Genomic DNA, 12,234 nt, shown 5'->3' with positions numbered 1-12,234 from the left:
TTTTATTTCTTTGACATCGGATGCTGCAACAATGACTACCAGTGACGTCCTGTTAATTTCCAAATCCGAGGTTAGTGACAAGTTGTTGACAACTTTGTCCCGTTCCGTGTGTAGCTCCAGGGCAACCCTTCCCCGACTTTGCTTTAGAGGGCTCACTCAGCTCACCTAGGGTCCCAAGACTGCTCCCAACCCAGCACCCTGCCTGTCTTGCTGCCCTGTGGTCTCATAGTTCGACCTTCTAAAACAGGAACGTTAACTTGTGCTTTCCTCTGCCCCACTGGGAAGAAAAGTCCAGATACGGAGCGAGAAAAAAAGCGCTGTGGCTCTCCGTTGATCCCTCATCCCGCCCTCTCCACGCCTTTCTTTGCTCGGGGGCGGGTTGGGCTAGCCCGATCCTCCCACAGCGGGGGGAGGCCAACTCCACTAGGACCGCCCATAGGGGCGGGGCTGGAGGCGGACCTGAATACAGGCCCCGCCCCTGCGTCGGCGCGCCTGCGTGCTAGCGTGGGCCTGCGGTTGGCCGCCCGGGTTCTGGGCTTCGCGCCCCCGCCCGCGCCCTCGCACCTCCGCCTACTCTACGCGATGACGCACCGCAGGTTTGCGGACGTGGCGGCGGCTGTCGGTCCGGAAGGCGGCGACGGCGGTGACGGCGGTAGAAGTGCGCCCGGGACGGCCGAACACCTGGAGTCGGTCATGAGCTTCCCGGGGCCGCGGTGGCGGACGTAACCGTGTCCTTGCGTCCCTGCTAGAGGCCAGGTGACGGTGGATGGGGGGCAGGGCGGGGCGGGCGGGCGCGACGTCGGCCAGGGTCCCCGCGGGGCGCTGCCCCCCCCCCCCCCCCCCCCCCCCCCCCCCGGCTCGGCCAGGACGCTGACCTCTCGGTTCCGGGCACCCTTTCCGCGCCAGGCTGTCCCCAGAGCATCTGCTCCTTAGCGTCCCGGTCTGATGCTGAGACTTACGAATCAGAGATGTCATTCTTGAGAGGGGACCATCGGAGGAAAAAAGAGGGAAAAATAAAAATAAACGAATGGAATGCACAGAGAGGGAGTTTTGTAGTTGTTGCTTTGGTGTAAAATTGGCCCTGGTGGATAGGACCGGGGTGATTCAGTCTCGAGTGCTGAACTGGCCTGTGCCCTAGGAATCGTCTGTCGCGCCCTGCCTAAGGTCAAGACCAAACACCCAGTAGCAGTTACTGTGTAGTACCTAGGGTATGGGAGGTCGCTTTCGGTTATAGGCTGAGCGGATGAAAACATACTGTATCCGTTGATGGGCACTTTCAGGCCGTTTGTCCGCGGTGCAGCATGCAAGTTGTTCTAGTTTTACGAAGCCAGATTTCATAGAGAATTTAGAGAGGTGAAGAGAATTGAGCCGGATGACACGGATGCTGTATAATTTCTAATCTTTAGTAGTTTGATCCTATCATTGTCTGCCTGGGCCAAAGTGTAGCTTGGCACTTGGATTACAGACGAGCTCAGCCAAACCTTAGTCACTCAGACATGAGTGTTCAGGTTGTTTATCCAGCTTCCTTTTCCTTTTAGAGGAAGAGAGGGTCAGGTACGTGAAGATGCGAGCCTTTCAAAAGGTTCCTGTCGTGAGGAAAAAGATTGATATAAGTAAATTTTGTCTCAAATGGCCTTTACACATTACTCAATAAATTCCAGATAGTCGTACTAAAAAAGACCTGGATAAATGGAAGCAAAACTTGTCCTTCGGGAAACAGGTGTGATGCTGACTTTAAACTGCTCCTGGGATGTGAACTGTGGGCTCTCTTTAGCTTGGGGCCGTCAAATTTGGAGTGTTAGTTTTTGGCAACAAATAATGTAGCACCTGTGGCAACAGCTGAATCAAACTACTAATGTATAGCTATTAGTTAATAAGTTATCTACATAGAAACTTTGAATTTCTAAAGCAATACAGTGTTGCTGTAAAGCAAAGTCAGAAACTGGATTTTAAAAGCTGCTTTTAATTAAATGACATTGGTTTGAAATTTAGGTATAGAAATTGAGGTATTTTAGAGACTATACTCTTCTGTCATCTGTGACTTGGAGTTAGTTGTTTTTGTTGTTTTCTGCTGCTGCTACCCTCCCCCACCGGTTGCATATTTTGTTTTTACTTGTTTCTCATCCATAGAATCCAAAACAGGAATACATCCTTCTAGATTTCATTTTGTATTCTAGGATTCAATGGCATAACATTTTAATGGTTTCTTTCTCCCTGGGCACTCCTTTTCCATGTTTAGTGGAAGATTTTATCTCTACTGAGATAACACTATGTAGTTAACATTAGGTTTTGCTGTCTTAGAGGAATTGGTTTTTATTACTCTGACCAAGACCATGACCATCAAGTAACTTGGGGAGGACAGGGTTTCTTTGGTTTACACATCCCCATCACAGTCTATCATTGAGGGAAGCCAAGGCAGGCACTCAGAGACCATGGAAGAATGATGTTTGCTGGGCTGCTCTCCATAGCTTCCTCAGTGCACCACCTGCCCAGGGCTGGACTGGGCCCTCCCATATCTGTCAGTAGTTAAGAAAATGCTTCGCAGATTTCCCTACCGGCCAGTCTGAGGAGGCATTTTCTCAACTGAAGTTTCTTTTTCTCAGATTACTCTAGTTTCTGTCAAATTGACAAAGAAAACTCACCGGCAAAATAGTCACACCCGATCCCTGTCCTGACTCTTCCTAGTCTTACGTATTTTAAGGGAAGGGTCCTATATTCAGGATTTGATACTTCACCTTCTTGTTTTGTGTATGAAATACATTGAAGTTTGAAAGGTTTTTGTTTTTTTTTCAATCTGCAAAAGCCTTTCTCATTATGTCTGTCCTCGCTTACAGGGATAATTAAAGTGAAGCCAAAACAGGATGTGAAATTTGTTATTTAGAATCTTGTGCTTGTTTTTTTTTTTAAAGAGAATTGGATCAAATTGATGAAGGCATGCTGATAGTGACTTTGGAAGTAAATAAGATGTATTCATTGATAAATATTTCTTAGCTCAGTTCTCAGTTGATGTTTTTTTTTAAGTATAAGTGAATATAAATGCCTAAAATCCACTCAGTCTTTATGGGGTATAAATTGAATTTGATGAGAACTTTAAATCAAAAGCTTTCAAAGAAACATCCCTGTTGAGGAGCCAACTTGTGACATATAACTGAGAATATATACTATAATAAATATAAATTCTGAATTTAACATGACCCAGAGTATATACTGTGCTGTAATACATATAAATTCTGAGTTTAACATGATCCAGTGAGTCAGAAGTGCAGAGATATTTAATCCCATGTGAAGTCAAATGTAGAGCAAGAAAAGATTGACTTCCTAGAAGAATTGTATGTGTATGTGTAGAACACATACTTTGATTCCTTCAGAACTACTAGTTGTAAACAGTCAGAAATTCTTAAGAATTAAACAGAACTTTCTACGTTTCTTTATAGTAATAGAATGAGAACTTAATATTTTGATATATAAAGTACAGTAATTTTTCTTTTTTAAAAAATTTATTTATTTAATTTATTAATTATGTATACAATATTCTGTCTCTGTGTGTTTGCCGACCAGAAGAGGGCAGCAGACCTCGTTACAGATGGTTGTGAGCCACCCTGTGGTTGCTGGGAATTGAACTCATGATTTTTGGAAGAGCAGGCAATGCTCTTAACCACTGAGCCATCTCTCCAGCCCCGTGCAGTAATTTTTCTAGTTCTGAATATAGTTATCACATGTTTTTGTGACATGTGCTTAATTAAATCATGGCTTCTCCCCTCTCCCCCCCCCCTTTTTTTATTTGACACAAGATCTCACTATGTAGACCAGACTGGCCTTGAATTCATGGGGTACCTGCCTTTCTCTGACTTCCCATTGCTGGGTTGAATGGTGTGTGTCGCCATACCCAGACAGTCACAGCTTCTTGAAACAGGGTCTCAACCACATCTGGGGTCACATACCCGAATGTGAGGTTATGAACAATCAGACGACAGTAAACAGGTTCTGAGAGCAGAATAACCCCAATCAATTGAGAGCCAGCAAATCCGGTGTGTGAGGCATCTCTGGCAGTGCTCACCACATCACTGCAGCCCTGGTTCTGGACGTGTGCACTTTGTGTGCCATCAGATTCATGGCAACAGCTCTGGGAAACATCCTACTCCAAGAAATGTAATGTTTCCGTTACAGAACGAAGATGTTTAACATTTTTCTACTGATATGTCTCAGGATGTAAATATCTAATTAATTTTGGATAGTATTTTATTATGATGCTAGGTTGAAAAATTACTTTTAGAGGACTGGCAAAGTGACTTAGTGTTTAAGGGTACCTGCTGCCAACCCTGGAGAACTGAGATCAGTCCCAGAGCCCACATGGTGGAAGGAGAGAACCAAGTACCCCGAGTTGTCTCTGACATCATGGCAGCACACACATTCAGAAAATAGATTAGTTAATAAAAAAAACGACTTCTTAGAGTTGCTGACTTGGGTTTTATGAGAAATTGTTAAATGAATTTGACTTGATATTTTGAACAATTTCTGAAATGGCCATAACATATGACATTTTGTGCTAATATTTAAGTGAAGCAACATTATCAGCCCTGGCAACGCTAAATCATTTCATTGATCAACTCTGAAAAATGTTTTTTTTTTTTTTTTTGGTTTTTCGAGACAGGGTTTCTCTGTGGCTTTGGAGCCTGTCCTGGAACTAGCTCTAATAGACCAGGCTGGTCTCGAACTCACAGAGATCCGCCTGCCTCTGCCTCCCGAGTGCTGGGATTAAAGGCATGCGCCACCACCGCCCGGCCCAACTCTGAAGAATGTTGAAAATTCTATATGTTGTACAGTACCAGAAATTCAGACAAGATTGATGTTTGATATATATAAAACGCATCATGGGTTTGGAGGTCAAAGGATAATTTGTGGACCTTTCTTTCCTTGTACTGCATGGTTCCCAGAGGTGAACTTAGTAGCGAGGCCTGACAGCAAGCACCATTAACCACAGAGCCGACACAGTAGCACAAGACAGATTGAGTTCGTGATGCAGAAAGGAACAAGAACATCTCAGTATTCAGAATTACTTTTGTCTTTAACAAATGGTAAAATTATATGTATACCAAATAATGGTTTTTAAATGAAATCTTAATTATTGTCTGTAAGTGTTCTTGTAAAGTGTCTTGGGCGAACAAGAGTCCTGAGTAGATCGTGGAGGGCTCACATTAGCTGTTTTTTTGCCACACTGTGGTCCCCACTGTCAGGTGTGGACACAGGTCCACAGGTACAGAAGGCGGACCTCAGTTCCTGTGTAACTGAGAGGACTATTAGAAATAGTATCTAGAGCATATGGCTCATGTCAATCAGTGACACTGGTCAGTGGTATGCTAAGGTTTTTTCTTTTCTCCCTCCAGATTGTAAGATCATGGCGGGGAGGAATCAGAATCGATCTGTTGCCTTCCCAGGAATTCAGGCCAGTGGCCAGCTGCATACCTTTGGAAATTGTACAGACAGTAATGTGTTGGAAGAAGATGCTGAAGTGTATGAACTTCGACCCAGAGGAAAGGAGAAGGTTCGAAGAAGCACATCACGAGACAGACTTGATGACATCATTGTACTCACAAGAGACATACAGGAAGGGGACACTCTAAATGCAGTAGCTCTTCAGTATTGCTGTACGGTAAGTCTTCATTTCATTTATCTTTGCATAATAGAGTCCACAATCAGTTCTTTATTAGTCCAGCCAGAACTGAAGTAATTCTGTGTCCTTTGCCTTCTTCCTTCCTTTCCTTTTTGCTCAGTTGTCTTCTTTGCACAGAGATCTCTCATGCCTGTGGACGTGACCTTTTTAACATTTTAAGTGAATGCTTGAATTTCTGCTAATTCAATCTGTCACTTTGGTGCTTTTCTTTACCTTCTTTTTGTGCTTGTTATTATCTATATAAATATTTAGGGGCTGATAAAGGATTGGTGTATATTGTTTTGAAAATTAACATATGCTGTGAATGACTGCAACTTGCACCTTTCATGTCTTGGGCACCCTTTGTAACAGTAGAGATTTACTTCATTGGCAGCTAGAGGAGGGCATTGGTGCCTCTGAGCTGGAGTTACAGGTGGTTGTAAACTGCCTGATGTGGGTGCTGGTAACCAAATCCAGGTCCTGTGCAAGATCAGCACATGCATTTAACCCCTCCGCCGCCTACAGCCCTGTTTTAGTTTCAACAGATACTGTGAGAGCTCATTTTAGTAAAGTGAAATTCTGTATCATTCTTTCTTCTCTTTTAGTGTTTTATCTATAGAATTTTTTATAATATAAAATATTTTTATACTTGAAATCTCTTTACTGGTGTGTATAAGAATGCACATTTTTATACATTTGCTGTATCTATGTATGTACGTGTTTTTAAATAGTATTGAAAACAACTTCTTTGGCCATGAGATTCTATGTAACTTTTTATTTCAGGATAAAGTAATTAATATAGTCATTCATAGTACATCAAAATAAATTATAGCTTTAGTTTTAAAGATTAATAAGGTTTTTTATTGGGATCCACTTTTGATGTGGTAGAGAGATGGGCACTTGGTTTCCACTGCAGAGTCACTAAGGATTGAAACGGGTGCTGACGGCTGATGAAGTGGAGCATAGAGGGCACTGGCCGTGTAGGGAGAACTGGTTGCTCAGAGTGCTCCCTTGTGATGAGTGCTCAGCCTGCCAAACAAATTAGCTTACAAATGGACGTCCCATTGCTTATACCATCAGTAGTTATTGCTATATTGAAAATATGCTTGTTTCAAAACAGTGATGAGGGAATGAGACATCCAGGACTGTCATCCTAAATGTGTCTAAGTTGTTAACTGTAACCCAGACCCACCTAAACAATGACAAACATCCATAACCCATTGAACAACCAAAAACCACCCACCCTACCTCTTGGGAATGTGGGGGTCATATTCTTAAATTTACTTTCTTCTGTCTGGGGGCAACAGTATTTTTATGGGGTTCTGAAAAGAAAAATTTGGGCTAATTGTCAAGTCCTGGAAGAGTAATAGTAAGTGCAGGACTTGTCTCAAGTCCTGGCTCAAGTAGTCTCTGGGGCTGGATCATCTCAGCCAGCCACCTTGAAATTGTTCTTAGCCGTTTGTAGTTCAAGAGCCAATCTTTAGGTGGTGTTTTTCAGCTCAGTGGTGTTATAGTCCTGGAGGAATAGTCATTGTGAGGCCCTATCCTCCTTATTGAGACTTCAAAGGTTGCTGTTAGGTATGCTCATGGTTCACTGCAAAAGACTGATAGAGACTTTGTGAAATCTTCAGACTGAAAGAGTGAGTTTCCGTTTCATCCTGCCTTATTCCTCTCTGCTGGTATTAAAGGCATGCACCACCACCACCCAGCCTCTGTCACTAACTAGTGTAGCTGCTATGATTAAAGGTGTGTGCCACCACTGCTTGGTCTAGGGTGACTAGCCTTGAAGTGAAGAGGTGAGCAGGCCTGCTTTTCGTCCCGCCTGGCTCCTGCACAGCTAGCTTAGCCCCGGAAATAATAACACACAAACTGTATTCATTTAAACACTGCCTGGCCCATTAATTCTAGCCTCTTATTGGCTAACTCTCACATCTTGATTCAACCCATTTCTAATAACCTATATGTCACCACGAGGTCATGGCTTACCAGGAAGATTCTAACCTACGTCCATCTCGGGTTGGAGAGCCATGGTGTCTGCTTGACTCTGCTTCTTTCTCCCAGCATTCTGTTTGGTCTACCCTGCCTTTGTAAGCTGCTGTCCTGTCAAAAGGCCAAGGCAGTTTCTTTATTAACCAATGAAAGTAACACATTGACAGATGACTAGAACTAGAATCATGGGGCACAGTAAATGTGCTCCTTATATCTGTGTAAGTTCATGTGCTTTCCTGCAATTGCAAGGTTGGAGCACAGACATTAGTACCAGCAATTCTTATTCACAAATTGCATGCCAACATACATTTCCTGTGGTAAACGTACAAAGAAGAACGACAAAATGTCTGTGTATAACTAATGTTACTGCTGTTTAGGTGACAATACAAAATCACTGGTGATTTCCTAACACTAAATAAATTTAGTGTTTAGACTTCTCATATACAAGTAAATGTAAAATCTGGGTGTGGGACCGGTATTAACTGTAAGAATGAAATTCAGTGAATTTTTTCCCTCCAAAGTAAATGAATGAAGGAAGGTTTTAGGTCTAGTTTTAGAATTTAGTTGAATGTTGTGTTTTTCTTTTTTGCAGGTAGCAGATATCAAAAGAGTTAACAATCTCATCAGTGATCAAGACTTTTTTGCCCTTAGGTCTATCAAAATTCCAGTGAAAAAGTTTAGTTCTTTGACTGAAAGTCTTCATCCTCTGAAAGGAAGACAAGGCTCTCTACCCCCACCCATTCCATTTGCTCAAGAGCAGGACACTGTGCCCGCAGAGGACTCTCTCTCCTCCAGCGGGTCAGCTGGCAGTTTCCTGAAAGAGGTGGATCGAGACATAGAAGAACTGGTAAAGTGCACAGACACCAAGAAGGAGAACCTGAACGAGGTAGTGTCTGCCTTAGCAGCACAACAGATCCGCTTTGAGCCGGATAACAGAAGCACTCACAGAAAGGACCCATACTATGGAGCCGACTGGGGAATTGGCTGGTGGACAGCGGTAGTGATAATGTTGATAGTGGGTATAATAACACCAGTATTTTATTTGCTTTATTATGAAATTTTAGCTAAAGTGGATGTTAGTCACCACTCAACAGTGGGCTCTTCACATTTGCATCCAGGACTCACGCCTCCATCACAGCACAGAGAAACGGGAAATGAACTTGTTCCAACAAAAGGAATACATGCTGGTCAACAAGATGACCACAAACTGTACAGGCAACATTCTCAGTCTCCTGCTGCTCAACACAAAACATAGCAGTGAGCCTGATCTGTGTGATGATCATGTGTGCATATGGAATACGGGGATTCAGAGATAGCCAACAGCAGCTTCTAAGACAGTCTAGGAACATGGACGATGCTTTCACCTTCCTAGGAGTCCCTGAACCTTTTACAGATGGACTGTCTGTAACACACACGATTGCTTCTTTACGGTGAGAGTGGTCAGAATACATCTGCTGTGACAGTTCTTAAAGCAGAAATTAATTTAAATGTATTTCTAGGAATTATAACTTAGAAGATGCTGTCATTTTTCTTTTTCAAGATTAGTTATGTTTAAATTTATTTTTTAAAAGATTTTTTAAATTTAAGGTTGTTCATGTTGAGTGTTTCAAATGCTTACAACTGAAGAAAATTCACTACCATGCTACCAAAAACTTGTAAAAGTTTGATTCTAAAATTATTTATAACATATACTTAATACTCAATTTTGAAATTTAAAAACGTTTTAATACATGCTATGAAAGCAGATGTAGAAACAGATATGGAAACATAATTTATAATTCCTATAATAGAGGCTAACCAATTTTAAATATATTAAGACCCCAAAATAATGTCTTAGGGTTGGAAACGTAACCATTTGATTTGATCATAAGGGCACTGAAACAGTCAATACCTAGTCCATGGAAAGGGAATGCTCTATGAACATCCCTCCAACCTCACTTCCACTTATAAAAACAAAACCAGAAGAACTACATGTGTCTGATATTTAGAAGCACTGTGTAGATAGAAAAGCATACTCAGCACGTTGCTCTTTATATACTGTGACTAATCACTGCTGGTACAAATAGTAACATGCCTTAATGATGCGTAGTGCCTTACAGTGTCACTTTACAGTCAAAGTGGAAACGCTGTCGGATTGCATTCCATAGGCTCTGTAAGTTTGTCTTCATCTTTAAGCATAAGTTAATGGAGTCAAACAAATTGCTACTATCTGCCTCTGAAGTCATGCAGAAAAACATGACTGATTAAGCAAAAATGAGTAAACAGGACTTTTACATTGGCAGGAGATAGATTACTTTATGTGGTAGTCCCTTGACCTCTGCATTTCAAAAAGAAAATGTCCAGTTTAGATTATCCCCACCTAATATGCATCATCAAAATGAGAAACACAGGCCAAAGATGTGTGGACTAATCAAAAGGGCTTAATAGTGGCCTTTTCTAAGTCAACTGTGATACAACCAATTCGATCAGAAAGCATCTGTATACTGATTTCAGTGTTTAATTTTAAATATGTGTTTTTAAAATATAGGTACAGGTGGTAGAATATGAATTGTATGTTTTCTGTATAATAAACTGCCCATCTTAAAATATGTTTTATCATCTGACTTTCTGGACATTATTTCCTAAATGTTTCAGCTTTTAAGCATTTTGTATATCAAATTCCAATTCTGATACAGGGAATTATTAATACATATTTATTATACTGGGGGGGTTATATACTTTGAGAAGAAAAAGCACTACAAAAGGACACAGAAGTCAGTCATTTTAAAGCCCTTACATATATGAGAGAGGTTTAGAAAATTACCTTTAAAGTATTTAATAATAGGAAAGTTGTAGTAAATTGATTTACTTCATATATCTTAGTTGAAATAATTTTTGTTTTAACATGCCATGTGAATTTTGAAATGAGCACAATCTTTAACTATGCTCAGTGTTAACACAGTTTACATAATATTTATTAAGCCTACTAAAAAAATCAAATTTTAGGGTAGAAAATGAAGACTTCAGGGCAGCACAGGCTACATAACCTCCGAAGAACTTTGTTTACATCAAACATAAAATTACAGAGTTGGCGATTCTGTCTTGCTGATTTTACTTTGGAGTTGTGATCCGGGGTTTGTGAACTGTTTAACGGAGGAGATGTTGGTTACAATCATGTCTGCCTTGAGCATCCATTTCGAAGAAACTACAACACACATCCTTAGGAAACAACCAACCAATTTCCTTTTCGTATATATTTTAGAATTACTAATTGAATATAATTCTATATGTAGAATTATGCTTTTATCTTTAAAAGAAAAAATTTAAGCATTTAATAGAATTTTTGAAACTATTAAATACACATTTGCAAATGTATGCAAATTTTTGGCAACTGCAAACTCATTGTACTCTAGACAACATAAGCACAAATGTCATTGATGCTGTGGATCATGTTCAAGCCCTTACTTGAATTTGCTTTGAGGCTTTAACGTGTGTGTGTGTATACAGTTATAAGTGAGTCATAGTCATTAATATCAGTTTGCTTAAAAATTTGGAATTGCAAGTAAAGAAAAACCTGATATTGTTAGGACAAATTCTTGACTTGTTAAACACTAGTTAGAGTTTGTTTTGAACCAATGGATAGCTACTTAAATATCTTCACTGTCCTTTCTGCAAAACAAAATTATGGTCTGCTGGCCATGCTATAGATTAGGAAGGAGCGTGCAATCTCAAGTTTTCCTTTCCAGTGGAGTTTAAGTGTTAAAACCTTTTCTGGACTGTGCTTTTTGATGGTGTGAAACTTCATTAAAGAACCACTCTTTAGTAACTGATTATATCTCAGTGGAAATGTGAAGGCTGTGGTTAGAGAAGGAAGCAGAGATCCAGGCTCAGAGTGCTAGAACAGGATTGAGTTATTTAAACACTGCATTATCATGGGACTCTGATTTTGAATTACAACATTATTACTCAGGAAATCAGTATTTCTAAGTATGTGCATATTGCACTGTTATCTCATAGAAATATATGAATGCTTTATTTAATTCATTTTATGTATGCAAAGCTATAAATCCTTTGTATAATGTGTTTTATATAATTGCAAATGTATTAAACCATTGTAGCATGTATATCTGTAAAACTGGTTTTTAAACTTTTTGCCTTTTCATATTTTAAGGATATGCAAAATATTAATAAAGTTTCTATTTTATTAATCAGTTTGAAAGTGGAACTTGTTGACTGTAACTGAATAAAGCAAATATTTAATTTTCTTCTTTCATGCTACTTGAAATACATTTTTAAAAATGTTTTTAATGTTTGTTTGAACTCACATGTATGGGCTTTTGTTTGCTTTTGTTGTGCCTTCCAGAAGAGGATGTCAAGTCTCTAGCACTGGAGTTACAGATGGCTGTGAACAATTATATGGGTGCTGGGAACTGAACTTGGGTCCTCTGCAAGAACAGCAAGTGCTCTTAACCCCTAAGCCATCTCTCCAGTCCCTTGGAATACATTTTTCACATTAGTTCTTTAAGAGTTTCAAGTTATGTATGTGTTTGTACGTATTCACACACACCTCCAGCTCTTCCCAGATCTACCTCTTCTTACACACTTACCTTTGTGTC

At 40.4% G+C, this 12,234-nt stretch overlaps 1 protein-coding gene across 1 annotated transcript; it reads left to right on the top strand.

The window, feature by feature from the left end:
• The first annotated feature begins 617 nt into the window (after window positions 1–617).
• On the top strand, window positions 618–11,752 carry Lysmd3 (LysM domain containing 3). Its single transcript, XM_057790196.1, has 3 exons — window positions 618–756; window positions 5,385–5,650; window positions 8,232–11,752. Exons 2-3 carry the CDS (start codon window positions 5,396–5,398, stop codon window positions 8,892–8,894), a joined length of 918 nt encoding a protein of 305 aa, XP_057646179.1. The 5' UTR covers window positions 618–756; window positions 5,385–5,395; the 3' UTR covers window positions 8,895–11,752.
• The last annotated feature ends 482 nt before the right edge of the window (window positions 11,753–12,234 follow it).

The sequence above is a fragment of the Chionomys nivalis genome, chromosome 15 (genome assembly GCF_950005125.1).
Source record: "Chionomys nivalis chromosome 15, mChiNiv1.1, whole genome shotgun sequence".
Classification (NCBI taxonomy): domain Eukaryota; kingdom Metazoa; phylum Chordata; class Mammalia; order Rodentia; family Cricetidae; genus Chionomys; species Chionomys nivalis.
The sequence above is the reverse complement of the archived record's forward strand: the minus strand, read 5'-3'. Positions and strand labels throughout refer to the sequence as shown.